Source organism: Juglans microcarpa x Juglans regia, chromosome 8D (assembly GCF_004785595.1).
Source record: "Juglans microcarpa x Juglans regia isolate MS1-56 chromosome 8D, Jm3101_v1.0, whole genome shotgun sequence".
Lineage (NCBI taxonomy): Eukaryota > Viridiplantae > Streptophyta > Magnoliopsida > Fagales > Juglandaceae > Juglans > Juglans microcarpa x Juglans regia.
This window is the reverse complement of record NC_054608.1, coordinates 31,388,526-31,413,183: the sequence shown is the minus strand read 5'-3', so window position 1 is coordinate 31,413,183 and position 24,658 is coordinate 31,388,526. Positions and strand designations below refer to the sequence as shown.

At 35.8% G+C, this 24,658-nt stretch overlaps 3 protein-coding genes across 5 annotated transcripts in view; all 3 read right to left on the bottom strand.

Annotated features, from left to right (window-relative positions):
- LOC121243503 (probable cyclic nucleotide-gated ion channel 20, chloroplastic) overlaps window positions 1-10,908 on the bottom strand; it is a 48,183-nt gene extending 37,275 nt beyond the window's left edge. The window contains exons 1-2 of one of the 3 annotated variants that reach the window (XR_005936157.1): window positions 10,753-10,908; window positions 10,418-10,508 (exon numbers count right to left, since the gene is read on the bottom strand). The gene's annotated coding sequence lies outside the window, so the exon portion shown is untranslated. Of the gene's footprint in view, window positions 1-10,413; window positions 10,509-10,752 lie in introns of all 3 variants that reach the window. The other 2 variants (XM_041141631.1, XM_041141630.1) reach the window with 2 other exon arrangements.
- Window positions 6,030-9,529, bottom strand: LOC121243504. Its single transcript, XM_041141632.1, has 2 exons — window positions 8,530-9,529; window positions 6,030-8,382 (listed from the first exon to the last, which is right to left on the bottom strand). Exons 1-2 carry the CDS (start codon window positions 9,097-9,099, stop codon window positions 7,702-7,704), a joined length of 1,251 nt encoding a protein of 416 aa, XP_040997566.1. The 5' UTR covers window positions 9,100-9,529; the 3' UTR covers window positions 6,030-7,701.
- A 2,068-nt stretch (window positions 10,909-12,976) lies between the features above and the next one.
- On the bottom strand, window positions 12,977-19,353 carry LOC121243506 (cell division control protein 2 homolog). The gene is made up of 9 exons (XM_041141633.1): window positions 19,146-19,353; window positions 18,086-18,131; window positions 17,806-17,990; window positions 16,606-16,726; window positions 15,856-16,029; window positions 14,790-14,953; window positions 13,758-13,845; window positions 13,573-13,626; window positions 12,977-13,275 (listed from the first exon to the last, which is right to left on the bottom strand). The coding sequence occupies exons 2-9, from the start codon at window positions 18,092-18,094 to the stop codon at window positions 13,198-13,200; spliced, it is 873 nt and encodes a 290-aa protein (XP_040997567.1). The 5' UTR covers window positions 18,095-18,131; window positions 19,146-19,353; the 3' UTR covers window positions 12,977-13,197.
- Between the last annotated feature and the right edge of the window lie 5,305 nt (window positions 19,354-24,658).

Below are 24,658 nucleotides of genomic sequence, written 5' to 3'. Positions count from 1 at the left end.
GGCAAGCCTAACTCAAATTAGGATCAAAATAAGCCAAACCCAAAATCACGGTAACAAGGGGGGCCCCAAGGTCCTAAATAATTCCACGCCCAAAATAAAAGGCCCAGACTGAAAATAAAGGGGCCCAAAGTCACGAGAATAAAAGGCACTTCACGAAACAAGGGCCCAGAATCATTTTTTTTTTTTTGGAGAGAAATACCTTACAGACCAAAGGAGAAATACTTCGATACCTGCCCAGAAAATTACGGAAACCAGCAGAGAGACCTGACTGCAACACAGCCACCCAGAAACTTTCGGACCGCCACAAAAAACCTCCACAGAAATTGCCGGTACTCACCAAAGGTGACACCCGCACGTCTTCAGCCACCAGAAATTACCCAGAAACTGCCGACAAGCACCAAACTGCACTACCCATAACAGGATCACGGCAAACCACCACAGAAGGAGTCAACCACCACAGAAACTGCCGTCTACCACAGAATTGGCCGACTGCCCCACAGCTGCCCAACCACCACGAGAAGGCACCAAAAGAAGGAGCCCGCAAGGCAAAACAGTGTTCGCAACACCCAAAATAACTCCGATGGCTACCAAATACTCGAGCCCACAAGTGAAAATACCACAGACAGCTCCGACTCCCAAACGAGAATACCAAAAAACAAGAGAAACTTGCGGAAACAGCGAGAAGAAAAAAATTCCTCCTGTCGCAACACACCAACACTCAAGGATTAAGACCACAGAGATGAATATCAATGTAGGGGCTCTGATACCATGTCAAGATTGGTCTGAATACCTCTTTCCATTGTTTTCCTTCATTTATATAGAAAAGGGTTACAACCGAGTACTGATTCCAACGCTTAATTGCTGTTGGTCTTACTATACACGTTAACTGCTATTTACACTTTAAGTCTATTTATTGTACACGAAGAGTCTATTTACTGTATACGTTATCTATTTATCTACTATACTATCTAGATATAGAAAGCATCTGTAAAAGTATCTCTGTAACATACCTTAGCTATACCCACTTTGAGGTGGGTGATGGGTCCAAAATTAAATTTTGGCATGACATATGGTATGGCAAGAGGTAAACTCAAGGAAGCTTATCCAGAATTCTATGGGATAGCAAGAATAAAGGAAGCCTCGATTGCGGACATCTTAGACTTATCCAATGGCACTCCCCAATGGAATGTTACATTCTTTAGAGTCACCCAAGATTGGGAAGATCGTGCCTTCTCGGAGTCCTATAGCCTGGTATAGTCTATTTGTATGGGACAAATGATTTGTACATGCTCTAAATAGACAAGCCCCGCGCACTCGCCTTGCAAAATAATGGACCCTACCTTTAAAAAGTATAAAAAATAAAAAAATAATAACATTTTCTTTTTTAGTGGGACCCACTTTTTTACAAAGGGCCTGCGCAGGGTTTGTATATTTTGGGCTTGTACCTAGCATTACTCTTTGTATGGAGGTAGTATAAGATAAGATTTCTTGGCACCCCTCTAAGAAAGGGAAGTTCAACAACAGCTCCTTCTAGCTATCCATGAATGCGCATGATGCAAGTTCATTTCCATGGAAGAGTATTTGGAAATCAATGGACGAGCTTAGAAATTTCTTTTTTAACACTTTGTTACATTGGTCGATTCTAATGGCATGAGCATTCATGAATTTCTTTTATCACTATAACATCAAGCATAGGTGACACTCTTGTATGTGTCACATGTACTTGGGCACTTGCCTATTCTTATGATCAATAAAATCTTGTTTACCAATAAAAAAAATATATCATTGAGACACGTAGCATATATATTGGCCAACTTTCAAACAAATATAGACAAAACTGTAAAAAATATTGATATAAAAAACCTGATATATACCAAATGTTTTAAAACCTTCTCCCAAATATCAGCAAAATATCATATTTTCTAACCCATCTAATATCTCTAATATTCTCAAAATTTAAAACCCTGGTTGTTAGTAAAACTTTGAGATATTGATGCAATAGAACCACGTTTTGGAAAAAAAAAAAAATAGTTAACCATAAAAACATATTTCATTCTGTTATGCTTACAATTTAAATAAAGAAGAGTTTTTCATTGGACCTACAGAGTACAAAATAAATGATGGTCACTAGTACAAGATAAATTAGGGGAAAATACACGGTGTAACCCTCACATATCAGGCATTTTACACTTTGCACCTAGAACTGCCAAATATGATGCATTGCACTCTCAAACTACTAAAAACTAACACATGACACAATCTTTTTTTTTTATAAGTAAATAAGTAGCTTTATTGAATAGAATGAAACTAGCCAATGCCCAAGTACACAGGAAGTATACAAAGTGAGACACCTAATTACATTCTAGTGAGCTGAAAAGAAGATAGAAACTCATAGACATTCCCACCCTTCAATACAATAGCAGAAAACCACTGTAAAAGAGAGAATATAAAAAAATTCCAAATTTCCCCCACTGCACGCTCCTTGTTGTTGAAACACCTATCATTCCTTTCCGACCATAGACACCGCATTAAGCACAAAGGTATCATACACCATGTTGCTGCCAATTGTGCACTGATATGCCTCATGTTCCAGCACGCTAGTAATTCCACCACACTCTTAGGCATTACCCAACTCAGTCCGGCTCTATCAAGGATACCAGCCCATAATTCTCCCGCCACCTCACAATGTAAAAGCAAGTGATCTATCGATTCTCCATTCTTTTTGCACATGTAGCATCACTCCATGACCACCATACTCCGCTTCCTTAAATTATCAACCGTCAAAATCTTTCCAAGCGCAGCTGTTCAAGTAAAAAACGCAACTTTAGACGGAGCTAGTGCCTTCCAAATACTCTTGCATGGGAAGAAAGTGGGTTGTTGTACTGTCAAAGCCTTGTAAAAGGATTTAACAGTAAACTTTTTTCTCCCGTGTGAATCCACAACATACAGTCACCCCCATTTCCTCCTACCTTTGCTGAATACAAGTAACTATAAAAGGGCCATCTAATCAAGTTCTCAATCCTGAGCATTTCTAGTAAAAGTGACATTCCAAGTTACAGTCTCATTGGCACAACACAGCAAATATGAAACTGTCGCTTGCTGATTTCCAGCCATGTTAAATGCGACTGGAAAGACAATGGAAAGAGGGCTCTCCCCACTCCAAGCATCGAACCAAAAGCGGAGTCTTGCTCCATCACCCACTCCAAAGCTAATATGTTTTTCAAAGGTGTTCCACCCCTTTCTGATAAATTTCCATTGGCTTACTCCATATGACACAATCTTGACGGTCAAATCTTAAGAAAGAATGCATATTGCAACTTTTTTGCAGTTTGAGGGTACAATGTGTCAATTTTTGTAGTTTTGGGTGTAAAACGTAAAACATCTGCTAGGTTGAGGGTACAAACAATGTATTTCCCACTAAACTATGTTTCAAACATGATTGTGATTATCAGCAAACCTATAGAGTACTATTTGACTTCAAGCAGTTGTTCTTAACTCTGCAATCAGGAGATAAAAAAATGTTCCCATAACCTCTTCCAGCATCACCTAACATAGGCCTAATTCTTTTTTTCTAAAAAAATAAGAGTAAACCTAGGCCCAATTCAGAAAACAAGAGTAATACAATAGTATTAAGTGATGGAACTAGAATCCTTTAGCTAGAGTCTATTCAGTAGTACCATCAGGAGGAAACCATAAAAGCCTACCTCAAGCCTTCGATAAGCAGAAATGTGGACAATCAAGCCTAGGAAAACACCAGCAGGATAGTTGGCCATAATCATCACCTCTAAAAGGAACAAAAAAGCGTAGGACTTCAGGTAGTTCAATTTCTACGTAGATATGGGAAGCAATGATTGCAATCAAGCTTGGGACAATATACTTTTATGTAATTACAGAGTTAGATAGTTACATAGTCACTCTTTACTATGATATAACAATAGATTTAGATAATTTAGATAGTCACTCTATCCATTAATCCTGAAGGATCAAATCATTCATTTCTTTTTTTTTTTTATAGGTAATAAGTAATTCATTGATAGAATGATAGGCAGGGCCCAAGTACACTAGGAGTATACAAAGACATACACCTATTTAGGAACTAGAAACAGTTAAAAGGAAATCATAGAAGCTGGAACCATTGAAATCTAAAGCAATGGCCCACAGAAATAAAGTCTTCCAGAAGAAACTACGAAACTCTTCCAAGGAAGGTTCATGATCCTCAAAAAGTCGCTCATTTCGTTCACTCCAAATACACCAAAAAATACAAATAGGGGTCATCTTCCATACAGCTGCAATCTGTGGTGTCCCAGTGATCCCTCTCCAACATGCTAGAAGTTCAACCACCCTGCCTGGCATTACCCATGCGACTCCCAATTTGCTGAAAAAATAATTCCAGATACCTCTAGCAAACTCACAATGTAAAAGTAGATGGTCCGCCGTTTCACCACTATTTCTACACAAACAACACCAATCCGTGATACATAAACCACGTCTTTTGAGGTTATCAATGGTCAAAATCTTCCCTAAAGCTGCTATCCAGACAAAGAATGCTGCCTTGGTTGGTGCTTTACTCCTCCATACGTTCTTCCAAGGGAAATTATGCCTTTGTTGCATGGTAATAGAGTCATAAAAAGAACGTACCGTGAATTTACCTCTCCTAGAGAGTCTCCATACCATGGCATCGTCATTTGTGGCCGCAATAGCAGTATTATACAGCAAATTGAAAAATTCCACCAAGATATTCACTTCCCAATCATGAGCCTCCCGAGTAAGATTAATGTTCCACTCCGGGGAACCTTGATGAAGTACCCACAGATCGGCCACCATGGCTTCCTTATCCCTTGCAATGCTAAAAATTGTTGGATAAGCATCCTTCAAAGCCGTGTCACCCACCCACATATCCTTCCAAAAGCTAATCCTACTACCATCCCCCAAGCACAACCGAGTATTACTAGCAAAAGAGCACCAACCTTTACGAATGTACTTCCAAAGCCCCACTCCATAAGTCCCCCGGCCCTCTTTAGAACACCAGCCCCCCTCCCCCCCGGTTCACTCCCATACTTCGTGTCAATCACCCCTTTCCATAAAGCTTCCCCCTTATAATTATAGCGCCACAACCATTTACCTAGTAATGCCTTGTTAAAAGCCCTCACATTACAAACCCCCAGCCCGCCATCCCTCATAGGAGAGCAAACCTTGTCCCATCCCACTAAATGAAACTTAAACTCATCTCCTATGCCACTCCATAAAAAATCACGGTGAAGCTTCTCTATTCTAGTTGCAATGCTAGCGGGAAGAGGAAATAAGGATAAGTAATACGTAGGAAGGTTGGATAGAGTACTCTTAATAAGTGTAATCCGCCCCCCTTTTGATAAATACAACTTTTTCCATCCGGCCAACCTACGCTCAAATTTTTCCAGCACCCCCTCCCAAATAGACTTGGCTTTGAAAGTAGCTCCCAACGGAAGCCCAAGGTACTTCAACGGCAACGAAGAAACCGCACAACCCAAGATGCTAGCCAACCCCCTAATATTGCTTACTTCTCCAACTGATACCATCTCCGTCTTGGCAAGATTAATTTTCAGCCCAGATACAACTTCAAAACAGAGTAGAATGGCCTTCAAAGATTGGATATGTCCTGCATTGGCCTCACAAAACAGCAAGGTATCATCTGCAAACAAAAGGTGAGAAATTATGATAGGACCTTCTCCCACTGAAAATCCTGAAAAAAATCCTCCCCCTACTGCGCCGACACCATCCTACTTAGTGCCTCCATTACTAGGACGAATAAGAGAGGTGATAATAGATCGCCTTGTCGTAGTCCCCGCAAACTGTTAAAGAAGCCCACGAGATCACCATTTACCAAAACCGAGAAACGAGCCGTAGACACACAATGCCTTATCCACATCCTCCATTTTTCCCCAAACCCGCATCTACTCAACATGTATATCAAGAAATCCCAATTAACATGATCATATGCCTTCTCCATGTCTAGTTTGCATAGAAGACCTGGAACTCCCGACCTAATTCTGCTATCCAAGCATTCATTGGCAATAAGAACCGAGTCTAAAATTTGTCTCCCCCTCACAAAGGCATTTTGGGATTTAGAGATAATCTTTTCCATGACTGTGCTCATCCTATTAGCAAGCACCTTAGACAATATCTTATACACGCTGCCCACAAGACTAATCGGTCTAAAGTCTTGTATCTCTATTGCACTGGCCTTTTTTGGGACTAGAGCAATAAAGGTCGCATTTAAGCTTTTTTCAAATTTGCCATAAGTGTAGAATTCCTGAAAAACCAGCATAACATCCTCTCTTACCACCTCCCAACAAGTCTGAAAAAAAGCCAAGGTGAAACCATCCGGGCCTGAGGCTTTATCTTTGTTCATTTTTCTGATTACTAGTATTACATCTTCCTCTTCAAAAGGTCTCTCCAACCACATCATGCTATTTTGATCAATGCCCTCAAAAACTAGGCCATCTACCGTAGGCCTCCATGAATGAGGTTCTGACAACAAATTTTCAAAATGGCCAGCCACAAAATCCTTCATCACGCCCTGATCAGAGGATGCAACTCCCTCAATATTCAAGGACTCTATAGAATTAAACCTTCGATGTGCATTAGCCATACGATGAAAAAACTTAGTACATTTATCCCCTTCCCGAAGTCATAGAGCCCTTGACTTCTATCTCCACGAAATCTCCTCCAATAGAGTCAATCTTTCAAGTTCAGAAACAACTTGCTCTTTACGGTTGTTCTCGACTCCTACACCCTCCAAGCTTTGTAGCTCTTGTGTCAAGCTTTTCATCTGTAAGGTTACATCACCAAACACCTGTTCATTCCATATCTTCAAATTCAATTTCAAAGCTTTCAATTTCCTGGCCAACAGATTGCTCGGATTGCCCTCAAATAAATAGGAACTCCACCATTGTCTAACCAAATCCACAAAACCCTCCTTTTTTAACCACATATTCTCAAACTTGAATGACCTTCTACCCCCTTTGATACCACCACCATCAAGCATAACAGGAAAATGATCGGAACAAATCCTCGGGAGTCTTTTCTGGCTTACATCTGGATATTGAAGTTCCCATGAAGGGGAAATGAGAAACCTGTCCAGTCTTGACCAAGAAAAATGATTAGACCAAGTATACTCCCCTCCCATTAGGGGTATGTCCATAAGGCCTGACTCAAAAATGAAATCTGAAAAATCCACCATAGCTTGATTTTGTCGTCCCTCCCCTGATCTTTCGCTGGAGAATCTTGTCACATTAAAATTCCCTCCAATACACCATGGAGCCTCCCACCAAGAACAAAGACCAACCAGCTCATCCCAAAGCATCCGCCTTTCACTATCCAAATTCGGACCGTATACCCCAGCAAAGGCCCAAAGGAAACCATCGTCAAAATTTTTAAACAAACACCCCACCGAGAACTCCCCCACAAACTCATCAATGCTCTCCACCACCCTCTTATCCCACATAACCAAAATACCTCCCAAGGCCCCATTCGAAGGTAAGTAAGTCCAACCTGCATATGGGCAGTTCCATATGCTCCTAATAATACTACGATTGACAAGCTTCAACTTTGTTTCCTGCAAACAAATGATGTCTACCTTCCATTGCCTTAGTAAAGCTCTTATTCTAAGGCGTTTATTAATTTCATTCAACCCCCTAACATTCCAACTCAATATTTTAGATTTCATTTATCAACTGTACCACCCCTCCCCTTGTTTCTTCCATGACTCGCATTCCCCTCCTTGCCATCATAATTAATGGACCACATCAGCCTCTTTAGCTCCCTATCTCTTCTTGACCCGACACCATGCTCACCTGCCTCTATGGCTATAATCAAAGCCTTAAACTGCTCTTTGTAGCCCACACACGAGATCCCCATACAACTCTGAAGTTCCTCTACTTTTTTCAAAACCCAGTCTGAGGAAATACTAGGAGGAACCATACTTAACAGAGTAGGATCCACTCCTACAGCCTCCTCCCCCTCTGAAGAATATTTGCATGGGTCAAATAAAGTCAGCATACCTTCCCCCTCATCTTCGTGAGCCAACTCTTCACTGACTCCCTCATAACCGAGAGCTATATCTTCTTCCCCCCATGGCTTTAGCTGTGACTGGGCCAAGAATAATGGTGACCCAGGGTCTGCCGAAGGAGACTGAGACACCCCATAAAGAGGTAACCCTCCCCGAGCAACACCAGAGTTATCAACTGCAGAACCGGAATCAGCACCATCTATATTTTCTCCCGCCACCACTTTCGACGAATCTGAGGCCACCGCTGGACCACCACCTGAGGCGCCGCAGGCCTTCGCCACTGTCTGTGCCGGACCCAGCCCAAGACTCGGTCCTAAAGTGGATGATTCGGGCACCTCAGAGTCAGCGCCATCTTTATTTTCTCCCACCACCACTTCCGGCAACTCTAAGGCCACCGCCGGACCACCACCTGAGGCGCCGTAGGCCGTAGCCCCTGTCTGTGCCGGACCCAGCCCAAGACTCGGGCATGAAGAGGACGACACCTCCAGCATACCCGAAATCCTAGGTTTCGGGCCTTTCTCCTGCCAAGCTCGACGTGGGCTTCTGTTCCAGCCCAGCCCATTTACAGCCTTCTTCCCCTTTAAGTCAGCCTCTCCTCCCTGGCCCACACTCCCAGCCTGAGGCCCACTAGTCCGAGCCTGACCCATTTTTAATTGCCCACTAGCCTTAGGTAGCTCCTGAGGCCAACTTGGGCCACAGCCCTCAAACTTACCGAAGCCCACTCCCTGCCCTTTAAGCCCCTTTGCGCACCGTATCATCCAAGCTATATTATCTTGTAACAAATCAACTTGACTTTTCATTTCCTGTAAGGCACACAACACACTTTCCTCATGCATACCGACCACACCTCTGCCTTCTACCCTCCGCATCTGATCTTCTACAGGAATGGCAACACCCCTTTGCAGGCCTACCCCTCTCAAGCCTGCTGAAGTGTCAGAGTGATGGCTAACCCAACTACTACCTCTGAACTGCAACACCTCCCTGTAAGACCGAGATGGAGGCTGGTGTGGAGGTAGAGGAGAACCTGCAACCACCTTCAGCGCCTCCACCATCTTCCTCCACCCCCTCCCTTCCCTGTCCTCTGGAATGAACAAGAAATTTCGATACCCACCCCCCCCCCCCCATATTCCATCAACGCCATAATGCAGCCTCGTGAGTTAAGGCGACGCTGAGCAACATAGCCCCTGTCACCATCTCTATGGGCAAAATAATACCCCTGCCTCCCAGCCTTCACGCTATCCTCCAAGGCATGTAAGAACCACCTTGTCGTACCTAACCCCAGACTAATCTCTTTCACCACCTTCCAACCTTTCTCTGTTATATGAACAAACCTCCCATCTCTTACTATCTCAAAAGCCTTGGATTCAATAAGCACTAGTTTCAAAGGACCCATAACACACTAAAAGCAACACTAACACACCACTGGATGCACCGAAACCTCACCAGAAGAAAAACACAGAATTTTTCATCATCAGAGTTTTAGTTGTACGGAGAGAAAAAGGCTCCTTGCACCATATCCAATCAAACAAGATTGAGACCATTCTAAATACATATCGTCTCTTTGGCAGAAAGAATAAGATTGAGACCATTCTAAATACATAATCAGACCGGAGCGTGAATTGCCCAACATAAAATACCGAAAAGCACATTGGATTGAAGGAAAAACTATCTAACAAAAAGTAGTGTCCCACATTAAATTCCTTATATTTTGTAGCTTCCCTAAAGGGAAGCTTTCTTGAGTCTTGAGTATTATTATCCCACATATGGTGATCATCCACTGTGCAGACTGCTTAGGCTTGTATTGACAGCACTCCCATTTTTTTATGACATGGAACCTCGTCAAGGCAGGGCGCATCAGACCCGCCCCAGGTAAGTGAACGGCCGTGAACCCCCAATTCATGACCCCATCCTCCAGAACCGTGTATTACTAGTGCCCCTCCATTTATCTGCCCGTTATTCTTATATGCATTTGGTGCCACCTGAAAATCTACATGCATGTCTTTATTTCCACTTATCAAGATCCTCTCACAATTCTACAACGAGACTTTCTCATTAGTTAAACTATCCACCAAGTTTCATTAGCTTAGTTCCCATTGCCAATTTTAATTAAGTTCACCAAGTTCCCATTGGAAACAGTAACCAATGAGCGCCACCATATATTTAGATTCTCATAGAATCGTGTATACACGTCCATGTATACCCAGAAAAGCATATTCTGTAACTCTGCGTCCAGAAAAGAAACAAACCAACAAAAAGTTCCAAGGAAGAATGGGAAATGACTTGTGGGATGGCTAACTCAAAAAAAAAAAAAAAAACGAACGATACAAACTCGTAAACCAAAAGAAAAAGTTGCAAATTTTACACACCTGTTTGAAGCTGAGTACCAAGTTGAGTGAGTTGCAAACCGAATCGACAACGCACCCTGCCGCCAACAGAGACAGTGCCCCCTCACAAAAAGCAACTGAAGAAAAGGAAGAAACTTGAGATAACCATGCTGGTATTTGGCTATGAGAATATCTTCAGAGAGTGTAAAGAGGTTTGAACTAGTCAGAACAGAGGAGCGACGCTGACTGCAGATAAAAGAAAAAGCAAAAACAAAAAAAACAAAACAAAAAGAAGAAAAAGAGTTGCGAGACTTTGAAAAGTCAGTCACTTGGTTGGGAAGAAAGACAGAGGAAAAGCATATATATTGGTAGTGGTACTACATGTTTGGCTTCGCCTGATTGGCCCCATGCTTGGAACTCTACAAAATCTCCGCTCAGCGCTGGCGGGATTACCACGTCCCCCATACCAAAATGGAACGCCCGCTTGCTCAGCAGACAGCACTCTCTTTCCTTCAACCTCCCATTTTTAAAGAGAGTGGTTTCCTGTCCATTTCCCGTCTTAAATCTCGTCCCATGTGACGTTGCTCGGCAGGAATAATTTGTTTGATGTAGATATCCTACCTTATTTAATTATTATAATTTTTTTAAATTTTTATATAAAATAAAATAAATAATTTAACTATTTTAAATTTTAAAATATAAATAATATTTAAAAAATAAATTTTAATAATATTTTATTTAACTTTCAATTTTCATTTCAACTTATTTTTTTTAAACTGCAAAAAATAAAAGCTAAACATTGAGAAATTATATTTCCACGTAATTCGCATACTCCTTTTTTTAAAAAATAGATACATATGAGATTTATTATTTATATAATAAAAATTAATTTTTAATAATAAATTCTACTTTTTTCTAAAAAAAATATACGAAGTTTATAATCTAAGATTTTATCTAATATTATTTTAAAAAATATATTAAATATTATAAAAATTACATAATATATCTATTTTGATAAATTAAATTATCTAATGAAATTAGGAAATTAAAGAGGATTTATATTCTAATTAATAAACTTTGACTCCTTCACATATTATGCTTAAGGATATATAGTAAGTAGCAATAAATAGAAGGATAATAAGGTGGATACTATATTTATTAAGTATATTAATTGTACTAAATAGTTGTTCATGAATTATAAGTTATTTATAAATAATAAAAAAATGAAAAATTAAGATAATAAATATTTGAATTTAAAAATGGTAGATATTGATGTATTAGGATCCTATTATCATATTTGAAAACAATAATTAAGGAATGACAGATAACCCCTAAAGAATTTAATTTTTGACAAATGTACATTATTGGTAATAAATATATATATATTTATATATATATTCCTTTAGTTTATCCCATTAAATAATATTAAAAGAAATGATTGTTGGATGATAATGCCGTATTGCACAATCCCATCCTAAATTCCAAAAATAAATATATATTGGTGACAAATTGCGTATATAAAATAGGCTCTACGTTGTACTTGTTCAGTCGCCGCACCACCATTTTGACTTCGACTATACCATATTTAATACATTTTTTTTTCTCTTTTGTTTTCTAATGCAAAAGAGAGGAAAATTTCGATTTTTGTTTTCAAATTAAAATTTAAAAAATAAAAATAAAAAACAAGATAATTAAAAATGTCTAAGAGAACTAATAATTCTATCTAAAATCTAAATGTTCCTGTGATTTAGCCTCTTTTCACAACTCCTCTCAATTCATCTCATCTAATCATTATAATTTTTTTAAATTTCTACACAAAATAAAATAAATAATTCAACTTTTTTAAATATTAAAATAAAAATAATATTAAAAAAATATATTATAACAATATTTTATTTAAATTTTTAACTTTAATCTCATCTCATCTCATCTGCGAAAACACACGAAGCCTTAATGCCTTCATCAAGAAATGCAAGTTTATCTTAAATCGTTTATCTCATTAGTAGTGTTTCTTTCCATAAATAGAGGCACAAAGTGAAGGATTTTTTGCAAAAAATTTAGCCACCTTTTTTTTTTCTTTTTTTTTTTTTAATGTGTCTAGAAGTTTTACTATTATTTGCAATTCTTTATAAATGTCTAAATTACTTATTTATATACATAAATGGTTTTTTTTTTTAATAAAGATCTCAAGTTAAGGAAACTTAGAAAAGAGATGAAACAACATTCAATGTTCAAAAATTACAACATTCAATATAACAAGTTCAACATTCAATGTTTTTGTCTTTCCCACTTATGACCCTTGCGTTTGAAAACTTCTTGATCCACTTTCCTGTTCCTCCAACAAAACCACTTCTAGAATATATATAACCTAACCCTATTCCGGTCTATCCCAGCATGGAATGAACTTATAATCACAGAAATCTGGTGTGTGACTTCCAGTCGAATTAGGAAAAGGGAAGAGAGGATGAGCCAGTATACATATAGGAAATACAAGGTAAATCCAATTTTTTAATTCCACATAAAAATAGATCCTTTCTCGGAGAAATATAGTCTGTTTTAAGTACAAGCGAATTGGGGGTAACAAACTGCCCGTAAGAAAAAAAAATGAGAATAGTATAGTTGATTCCAATATCTGTGTCAAAAACCAAATCAGAGTAATCTAAACTCAATCCGAAGAAATTGAAAAAGGAAAAAAAAAAACAGATAAATTGCATCAAAAGCAGCACACCTTTCTCACACAATCAAAAGCTACGCATTTGCTACACATTACTATAGACACTTCTCTGCCACGAGGATAGTTACAGAGATTCATCACGGGGGTGTAATTCAGAGATCTCTGAAGTATTCATGCTCGAGAGCGCTCCTGGCCGTAATTCTTCTGCTGGGATCCAAGCAGAGCATTTTCTGGAACACGATACCGAAATGATTAAGCAGTCGTGCATACCATTTGATCCATTTGTAATTGCCTAGAATGGTGATGAGCTCAGGCCACAAAATAGCGGATAGGGTAAGAAAAAGGTCCTCTAGCTGACTGGGGTTTTCGTTCATTTCCATGCTCACATAGTATAACTAAGATTTCTTTTTCCAAAAAACCGGAAATGATCTGGGCGAATAAAAGCATCGGAGTGTTTGCAGGTAGTTGACTAAAAGTAAACTTGAGTGATCAAATAGAAACTAAATGTGTGTGTCAAATGTACTTACAGAAAGAAGATCAACTCCAGTTGAATCAAGACTTGGAACCACAGTTGCCAGATCCTGCACCGTAAAGTTTAAACAGGAACCTTTTAAATTGTCAAGAAAGTGTGCACTCCAGAATTTGTAATTGATTTTTTTAGTCAGTCATGGTAACGGAAATTTATGGAACATAGCATGTCAGATATAGTTACCTTAGGAGGCCATTTGGGAAAAGCAGATTTATAATCAGGCAAAGAAGTCACTCCAGGCCATGTATCATCTTTTGGAGTACCCAAGACTCTTCATATAAGAACAAACATATATGAATAAAATACTTTACTAGCTTATTTGGAAGAGAAGTCATGTAATGACCCTTTGCAACCGTTTGATATGTTAACTAACAGAGCATAAAATCAAGCTTCACTTTCTCTAAATCCACAAAATGAGTGATTCCCATCAATGTGAAAATACTTCTTCGACAAACAATATATAAGAATGACCACAGTGACAGAACAACTGGACAAAGCCAACTTCTTTTACTTTTCACATTGGTTTTTCGCCTGACTCGGATGTGTGTTTGTTCGTGCTGTGTTTTTTTTTTCTTTTTTCTTTTTTGGGAGGGGGGCACTATTTCATTTCTTATATTATTTATTCAAGGCCATCCAACCAGTCACTTGGCATCCATTTATGATATTTGGTTTCTTCAAAAGCCACATCGAGAGGGATCTTTCAAGTTCTTTCAATTTTTTTTTTTTTTTTGATAAGTAACTTTAAACTTAAACAATGGAAGCATGTCATTTACTTTTGAAACGTAGGGAAATTTTATTTCCAGAAAAATTTCAACCGGCTTAGTTTCCAATATTATTTAGATGAACAAAACCAACATTTAGCAGAAGGCCACAAAATGTGAAAACCATATTTTTTGATCCGGTAAAATCAGGAAAAATAAAAAAAGTTCATATGTATAAAAGAGATTCAAAAGTACACTGAGTTCAAGTACTACAATAATCCCAATGAAAATTTCATCCTTCTTCTCATACATACCTACTGAAAATTTAAATGAGCACACATTCATCTATTTCAGACTAGGAATAATCTTTTTAGATACATACCAAATTATTCACTCATAGCACATTGTTTTATAGGTATTCACTCATGGCACATTCTAGAATCATCTGCAAAAGATATGGCTGCAACTAAATTCTCCAGGAAAATTAATAGTTAAAAAATGTGGCTGGTTTCACCTGAAAATCTTGAACAGCTCATCAATCTCAGAGTCCCCAGGAAATAATGCCCGTTGATTAACCATCTCAGCAAATATACAACCGACTGACCACACATCAACGGGGGTAGAGTAATGTCGGGATCCAAGCAATATTTCTGGAGCTCTGTACCAGAGAGTCACCACCTAAAAAGAGCCACCAAAAATCATCAACCAGGTACAGAAATAATTGACTGTTTGAAAATTTCCTGCCGCAAGGGACAACAAAGAATTCTAAGAACGTATGATACACTACCAGATTCCCTATATCATTTTGACTCTAAATTGATAAAATCCAACAACAAATTAAATTTAAGATCGTTTTTGCATCATATATTTTCCAAAGATTCTACTATCCATCAAGGGATTCACCACTGACAATTTGAAAAATCAAGAATAATTGCTCATAAATAAAAAATAATAATAAAAAAATTAAAAAAAATTAAAAAATTAAAAAATTAAAAAAATTAAAAATTAAAAAAATAAAAGAAGAAGAAGAAGAAGAAGAAGACAAATCAGGAATAACAGATTTTTATTGATTAGTTTCAACAGATGCCTCAGATAGTTTTCCTAAAGCAATTACCGATTAACAACTTCAAAAAAAAAGGTAGCAAATCGACCACCATATCAGGCTTCATTTTTCAAAGGGGCATGTGAAGAGAGAGCAAGAGAGAGGAAAAAACTCATAAACTGAAAGACGACAGAAACCAGATCATTCTCAGCACGAAAATGCACATCTTTTATTCACATTTTGTTTGATCTTTTTCTTTTGGATATGCTAAAAAAAACTCACAATCCTATGGGATTGAACCCCTGATGTCAACGTTTACAACTTAATGGGGAAGGAGATGCCATTTGATCTAAAGACCATTTGCTTTACATTTTTATTATTATTTTTTCGTATGAGGCGCATTTAAAGTAATCATAGTGGTCAAATTTTGGCCACGAACAAAGAAAATTTTGATAAATTGCTACATTCAACATCAGTATACGCTTTACTAGAAAAACAGAAGAAGATAAGTAAAGTTGAACCCAGAGCATAATTATACCTCATGTGTAAATGTCCTGACAGGAATACCAAATGCTCTGGCCAGCCCAAAGTCTGCAAGCTTTAGCGAATTGCTGCGGCGATCTATTAGCAAATTCTGGGGTTTCAGATCTCGATGAAGAACTCTATGGGAATGACAGTAAGCAATGCCACGGAGAATTTGATGAAGAAACATCTGCAGAAATGGGAAATGTCAAAAATTGAGGATTTCCATAGGATATGGTCTCATTACATCATTGTCACCAAATTTAATAATAAGAATCAAGCTGAAGCAGAAAGAAATTTAATACATCACACTAAAAATGCTAGAAAAATTAACTAGAAGTAAAAAATTAGAAGCGAAATATACACATCATATTAGATTCAGTTAGAAAGAACTCTAAATATGCTCAACAGGTAAAGAGAGTGAAACAAAGGTAATAAATAACACATATACTAGGCTTGCAAACTCATGGCCTACAATAAATAGAATTTAGTAAAGATGGAAAAAAAAAAATTCAGAAGCATTTAGAAAAAACAAACATTAGCATCTTTGTCTACCATCACCTTAACCACATCATTAACGCCACAAGGCACTACACCAAGAAATGGCCTGCCCCGAACATGACATACTTTGGTTTGCTGATCAAGTAACTATAAAGTGAACTATAACTTTTTTGCTCAAAATGTTTTGAAGGTAGAAAAAAAAGAAAGAAAAACAAAAGACTTATCACATGGATTGTGAAAACTCCAAACAGCAGAAGTCACCTACTTTTATTTGACGTAGATCATTTGCAAATTCTGGAGATGAATCCATGTGCTTCTTCAAATCCAAGTCAAGGTACTCAAAAACCAGATACAAGCGCTTCTCGCTGTGCACTACGTCCTGTAACCTGTCAACAAAAATCTATCAACAATTTTTTTTTTATCAGTAAATAATAATTTTATTGATGGTAAAAAGTAGACATTGCCCAAGTACACAGGACATACAAGAGCAACATCTATGCATAATTGACTAGGTTACAAGGAAATCATGAATATTCATGCCATTAAAGTCTATTGCAATTGACCAATGGAATAAAGTATTAAAGAAAAACATTCTAAGCTTGTCCATTGACCGCTCGCAATCTTCAAAGCTTCTTTCATTCTTCTCCATCCATAGGCACCACTAAGACAAGTCGGGATCATCTTCCAAATTGCTACAATTTGTGAGTTACCAAGACGGCTCCTCCAATTTGCTAGAAACTCAACCACCCTTCTCTCCATCGATAATTACAGGCAACTATGAATGGACAAAATAAACATCCAACTTCAAAGGGTAAATAATAGAGGCTGAGCATTACACATGAATATTTCCATTGGTTAAATTTTTTTTTATAAGCTCATTGGTTAAAATTTATACAGCATCGCCCACTCTTCTAATAATCTTTAGAAAAACAAAATTGCACTCACTTTGTCTTGAAGTGGCTATGCCAAACAATCATAATTCATACACTGCTAGACACCGATGCTAATGCCATTGTCCTTGTTAAGCTAGAGAATATTATGAGAACTAACATTCTCAAACTAGAATACTTATATTCTAGCACACATCCAAAAAGGAAAATGAAGAGGAAAAAAAGAGTCTACCTATACATAAGCCTTGTAACTGTACATGCATTCGTCCATCAGTTTAACAAGCAATCAACCACATGAAAATGGTAAAGGATTTCTCCTGGAAGAAACAAACCAGATTGCCTTGAGAGGAATGACTAAAGCAGTTTCTCCCTTAAAAATCAGAGAAGCAGCAGTGGCAGTGGTCTTGATGGCATAGAAGGGAAATTAAAACCTAGATTATGATTAGCAAGGAAAAAAACCACATGATAGCAAGTGACAGAATGCACTTAAAATTCATGTTCCCAATACTCTCATCCTTATGTCATATGAATGCTCCTAAATTAACATCAGTAAACGGCATAAATCTGAGGAATACTTGACAATGTTCCCATGCTGCATTTCTTTCAAGAGGGAGATTTCCCGTATTGCCGTGCTTGGTACTCCCTCATCTTCCTGCTCCAAGCGAATCTTCTTTAAAGCTAGAGTCTGATTCGTCTTACGGTTACGAGCCTTATATACCACACCATAGGTTCCTTCCCCAATCTTCTCAACCTTCTCATACTGTCACATACAGAGACATCATAACTATCACACGAATTAAAAACAAAATAACTCACAAAATAATAAACTAAAATTTGAGAAACACTTTCACTAACCTGGTCCATCCAGCCCAGGTAAAGCAGCCCTCCGCTCAAGTTGAAGCTACAATCCCAGGGAGATATAACCAATTTAGTGAAGTTATTAAATTAAGTATAATTATAACATTAAAGATTATCTCAAGAGAAACAGAACAAGCAGACATATATACATACACATGCATAGCATTAGGCCAGAAAGTGAGAGAACACAATCGATCAGCTATGTGCTCGGTTCTAGAAATGGTATTGGATCCCCCTCAATAACTTTCCTAGTCACGACACAAAAAAGTTCTAGAACTTTACCAATACAGCACTAAGTTCACATTATTAAGTAGGTTGGTCCTGTAATACGGATTTCATTTCCGAGTCCAATCAGCATTCTGCCACAAAAGGAATGTAATTTCACATATTTCTTTTTTCTTTTTTTATAAAGATATAAAAATTGTGTTGCTGGCGCTCTCTCTTCCGGTCACTCTTCTCTTCTATATTCACCTACCAATCCATCTGCTCTCAGTATGTACTCAGTTACACTAGAGAAATTTGAAACCTAATTACTAGAAAGTGCATTTTGATCTCAAATTGAACTTGTACATATAATCGCAGTCATACGGCAGAACATGTGAGTGAAAAATCCTGAATTCTTGTAAATCATGGAAACCAACTACATAGCCGCCAGTCAATCAATTTCGGCGCCAAAATTCAGTTGTCAACAGAACTGCCATGAAGAACAACAAATCTTTCAAATCCAAAAGCAAATAATTAAGCGTCATTTCCACATAATGACGCACATTTCAAATATCACATAACCATCTTAAAAATAAAAATAAAAAAATTATCGCCGCAAAAAATTGCTGTCAAGACTCAAGACGAAGTAAGAAATAACAGGAAAGTGTTGATGTTCAGTTCAGTGAGTAAAATGTACATAATCGAAGAAAAATTCAGTGGATTCGCGTATCTGAGAAGAGAAATTGGAGAATAGCGATGCACAAGGAGAGGAAGGTAAAGAATAATAAGATAGTGGTGAAGTCAGTTCAACAAGTAAAATGTACAAAGGGAAATTAGGAGAGCAGCGAAGTACCGGTAGAGGAAAGTTGGATCTGGTAGAGTTGGGTTCTCTCGTTTAAGATTTTCAGGTCGAAGCCACTGAGAGAATCGCAGAGCCACGAAGACGACGACTCCGTTGTGCTTTAAAGGCCAAAGACCAAAATACTGTAAGAGCAATCAGCGAAGAGGATGCCTGTCCCCCACCCGCTCCGCTTTACCTTTTTCTTTTCTATATTTCCTCACCTATTTTCTTAGGCTGCCTTTGGCTGCCGAGTAACGTTGTGTTTTGATAGATGTGATAAAACGAAATAAAAGTTGAATAAAATATTATTATAATATTATTTTTTAATATTATTATTGTTTTAAAATTTTAAAAAGTTAAATTTTTTATTATATTTTATATAAAAATTTATAAAAATTAAAATAAAAAGATGAGATGGATTAAGAAAATTTCTCAATCCAAACCGAGTATGATAATCTAGTTTATCCAAAATAATAGTGTTTTAAAATCTTATTGAGATATTTTTTAATTTATAAAATTACTGTTGAGATATGTTTAATTTTTTTATAAAGTATTAAAAAAATAACAAATCTCCTGAGTGATGGTTTGACATATATTAAAATAGATTTAACCCAAAGGTACCCTTAAAGTTGAAATTCCAATTTCCAATAAATTGAACTATAATAAATATTCAGCAAATTTATAAATTTCACCTTTAATTTTAACAATTGTGCATATTATAATTTTTAGCAATTTTAAAGAAAAATTGTATTTATCATTTTCACATTGCACACCATACACGATTTTTTTAATTTTTAATTTTTTTCCTCTTATTAAATATGTGGTGTATGAATAATAAGTATAAGAACTTAATTAGTTTAGAAAGAATATAACCAAAAAAATAAAAATAAAAATAAATGATGTGTGGTGTGTGAAATTATAAGTAAAAACGATATTTTTTAAAATAAAAAAGTATTGTTGAGACTTTTTTGGTCACGTGGACAAAACAATATCATCTGATGATCATTCATTTTATATTGACAAAGAGCTTTGACATTTTTCATTTAGAGCTTTATTTTTTTATTTTTGTTTTATTATTTCTAAACTAATTGAATTATTTTATTCATCATCTATATACTATATATTTAATAAGAGAAAAAAATAAAAAAATATATATATAGTGTGTGGTGTGAGAATGATAAGTAAAATTTTTCATTTAAAAATTATGGATGCATTGAACATTCATTATTTACAAATATAAATTGTAACGTTCTATGGTCCCTATACGACTATATTTTAAAAAGATTAGTTAATAATATAATTGGATTAAAGTCTCATTAAAATAACATAAACAATAAAAATTTTTTATTCTCAAATAATATTAGATCTCATGCATCAATAATAATGAAGTATTACATAAATATAGGATAAAGAGCACAAAGATTTATATAGTTTCACTTAAACCAATGTCTACGGGTCTCGAGAAGGTGAAATTCACTAAAGTCATGTTTTATAGAAGCATTAATAGTGCCTTTCTAAATTATGTTTGAGAATGGAAATGAAGACGAAGCTGCCCTCTCTGGACCCTTTTCCCATCAAGACATTGAAGCCAAAAGTCTCCTACTTTCCTAGACCTCTCTTTTTGAGTTGATGCCTTCCCATTTTTCTCCTCCTTGTCGGTTTTTAGACCTAATTTGGATAGAGATTTGAGATTAAATAAGATGAGATAAAAATTAAACAAAATATTATTTTTATTTTGAGATTTAAAAAAATTGAATTGTTTATTATATTTTATTTGAAAGTTTGAAAAAATTGTAATAATTAACGAGATTAGTTGACTATCCAAACCGGTCAAATCACAATTTTATGTCCTCTCTCCTTAAGATGATATATCTGTAAATAATAGTAAAATAGTTTAAGTTAATATATTTTATAAAATTTTAGAAAATGAGAAAATAGAAATTGAATAAAATTATTATAAAATTATAATATTGTTATAATATAATTTTTTAATGATATTCAATGAGTTGTGTTTAGACATTGAATTAAAATGATATGAGATAAGATGTGTTGAGACTATCTCAACATCCAAATGAGTCCTTATTTCTAAAAGTCACCCAATTGATAGTTCGGATCACAAAGCGAACAATATGGTTTGAAGGAACCAAAACTTAACCGAGTAAGGAGTCTAATGGTTTTGCTTGCGATGAACATTCATGGATTGCAAATAAAAATAAAATAACTAAAAAAAATGAACATGGAGATTTTATCAAGGTTTTGAATACTGTACCGAAAGCCGTACCGGTCAAGGCACTAGAACGAAATATTTTGATACCGATACCGTTTCGAGATAATCGATATATGAATAAATTATATATATAAATATATATAAATTAAATTCTAAAATAATAGTCTATATATGAATAAATTATATATAAATACAATACATATATATATAAATTATAAATAGTCTAGTCTGAATTGGAGGTCAAAAAATAAACTTGTAGTTTGAAAAAATAGAAAAATAAATAAATAAAATTGAAAGCCAAAATATAGGCCTGTACAGGCCGAAATTGAAGCCGGAATAATCGGTATGAAACATATAAGGTACCTGTACTGGCCTAGCGACCGGTACGAAAAATTTCAGCCGTACCTGCCAGTACGGCACGAAATTCAAAACACTGGATTTTATAGTTTGAGACTATGACCAGCATTTGTGGGTATTAGGTGTGAAAATCACAATAAACTACATTATTATGTACAAATTATCTTGTTTTCTCTAATCTGTCTCGCGTTTGGATAGTAAAATATTCTTAGGTATTTTGTTAAGAAAAAATATATTTATCATCCCAACTCTCATCATCTTATAATATGGTATTAAATGATAAGTTCACAAGTGAAATATAATAAATAATTTCCAATCACTTAATATCACATCATAAAATGATAAAAAGATAATAAAGAACATTATCCGTACAAAATAATAAAACTTGTTTCGCACCCTTTTTCCTTGAATATCTCGAATCCCAAAGCCTCTTTTTTATTGAAGAATAATGCAATGTAAAGTTATAAACAGAAAAAATAAAAATAAAATGTTAAAAAACAAAGTGTGTGAACCGATTTTGAAAAGAGATCGATTTCATAATGTTGAGGCTTTGCCTTGTCCAAATCATCCCGGTTATTTGTTTGACGACTTGTCGTCTCCTTCACCATTTAACCACTTGACTAGATAGAAGATGAGAGAATCTATACAAAGGAAAAACAGAATTACAAAGAGAGGGGATAGTATAATTGATTACATATTTTAGATCTGTAGTTTGTGGGGGTGGCTCGGACTAGGCTAGAAAATCATTTTCATTTTTTGGCTACAACATTTCGAAAAGAAAAACGTTTGATTCACAAAAAGTTCTCAAATAAAATTCACAAACTAATACAACTTCTTGTTATGATACATCTAGACTAACAACCAAACTGAAAATCACATATTTGAGAGGAGCAACCGGTTTCGACCTAATCCAATGAAGAATCCGATGAAAAATTTTCCGACCAATTTCGACCTGATCAATTCCCAATACATGATATTCCAAGACATTGTATCATAACTCCAAACTTCTAAAAAACAAGCAAACTTGCAAACAATCACATTCTTTGATAGTTTGATTGACATCCTATAGCATGAAATTTTCATATGATCATCATAGGCAAGAGAGAGACTATGATGATCATTTATAAAAGAATTGGGGAGTGGAAGATAATAGGACAAGGCCTTCACAAAAAGAATGCGACTCATATATACCAAAACACAGATTATATTATACGCTTGAGTTCCATGCATGATCTAGTTGTATTTACAAAGCATCAAGACTTCATTTTCAACATACAAAAATCTTCACCGCTGAAGACCTTCAGTGAATCTTCTAAGGCAGAAACTCTAGTCACCTGAAAATCATATATTCAAAACATAACTTATTATTTCAGCATGTATCTGCAATTGTAAATAGAATAAAAGGAAGGACCTCAAGGAAAAAGAAAAACATTCTACTTGTTAAGTTGTTCATAGTAAAATTACCCATGACAATATTTGAACTTTGTTTTTGTTTATTTGAAATGATGTAGAGAGTTCACAAGCTTAACTGAAACTTTGTGCACCAACAGAGAAAATATAAACTGCCGTAAAATACAATAAAACAGTGCATACTTAGTGATATGATAGTGAGTACAAGGATTTTTTTTTTTATATGATAGTGAGCACAAGAATAAAGAATGAACCATGACATGTCCATTCACCACAAAACTACCTGCAAACCCTTTAGAAACATTTCCCTGCCCATGCTAAAATTCATTTAATGACAATGATCGATTTATCATAATGGTTAAACCATCTTCGGCATAACTTTTGAGGGCTGGGCATGATTGATTCTTTTGCTTGGACAATAGATGAAAACAATGCATTAAACAAACTGCCTACGAGTTAGCTTAAGTGGTAAGAGTCTGGTGGTATTCCTCCAGATCCTAAAATGTTTGAACACTGGTGCAAACAATTTTGAGGGTAATCGGATTGAGGCAATTTCCCTTAACTTACCAAAGATAAGAAACACCTTGTTGAAAGCTTTTGCACCCCCAGGATGATTTGATTATTCGAAACTTTGTTCTAGACACCCAATGCCAATAAAAAATTGCATTAAAGGTCGAAGTGCTTCACTAAACAAAGTGTAAAATTACCACTTATCCCAAAAACTAAAACTAATAAAATGAGATAAATTATTATATTTATAATATATCTTAAAACTTCCTCCCATGTGGATCACTCTCCCTCAATAAGTAAGCCCAACTCATAGAGTTTGAGTTTGAAGACCTTAATCATTGGAGTGACGTGAAGAGTTTGAATTTGAAATCAAGACCTTGCTTTGATACTATGTAAAATCATCACTTGTCTCAATAATTTAAACTGGTGAGAAGAAGCATATTCTTATATATTAATAATATATTTTACCACAAAACCTCCTTTTAATATATATATATATATATATATAATATTTTTACTTATAAAAAAAATATTTTTCCACAGTACACATTTCCAAAAGCACACATCTCAATACCTGATATTGAAGATCACTTACCTACCATGGCATCATATGTGATGTATGTGCTTTGAATCCAATATAACAGTCCAAGTCGACTTTATAGATGGAATGAAATTTAATTGTTTATGTTAGCATAAACTTCAACACCTACAATTCTTGAGTTTTTTGTCCATCACCATTTCAGTAGATTTTATTTTAACCATACACTTTAATTTTATCATCGCTATCAAATATCACAATATATATTTAGAAAAGCACAAGAAAATTATATAAATTGCTATGTTTAAATTCTATGTAATTAGTCTAGTACTTGATTGTCACATTGCATAATACCTAATAAATTAAGTTTATATCTAAATATTTTTTTTTACAAGTTTATATCTATATATATGACCATCTTGCTTTTTAAACTTTTGATATTGTATTTTATGGGGTTTTCTGCGCGTGGAGTATTAGTCTTGT

Excerpts from the sequence above, each read along its gene's own strand:
- LOC121243504 (XM_041141632.1), bottom strand. The coding sequence starts at position 9,099 with ATGGTGGAGGCGCTGAAGGTGGTTGCAGGTTCTCCTCTACCTCCACAC. Across the intron at positions 8,383-8,529 it reads GGATTTCGGGTATGCTGGAG|GTGCCCGAATCATCCACTTT; the intron begins GTGTCGTCCTCT and ends GCTGACTCTGAG.
- LOC121243506 (XM_041141633.1), bottom strand. Across the intron at positions 13,846-14,789 it reads GAGCTGTTCAAGATTTTCAG|AGTCTTGGGTACTCCAAAAG; the intron begins GTGAAACCAGCC and ends TCTTATATGAAG. Across the intron at positions 13,276-13,572 it reads CTGGAGTTGATCTTCTTTCT|AAAATGCTCTGCTTGGATCC; the intron begins GTAAGTACATTT and ends ATCGTGTTCCAG.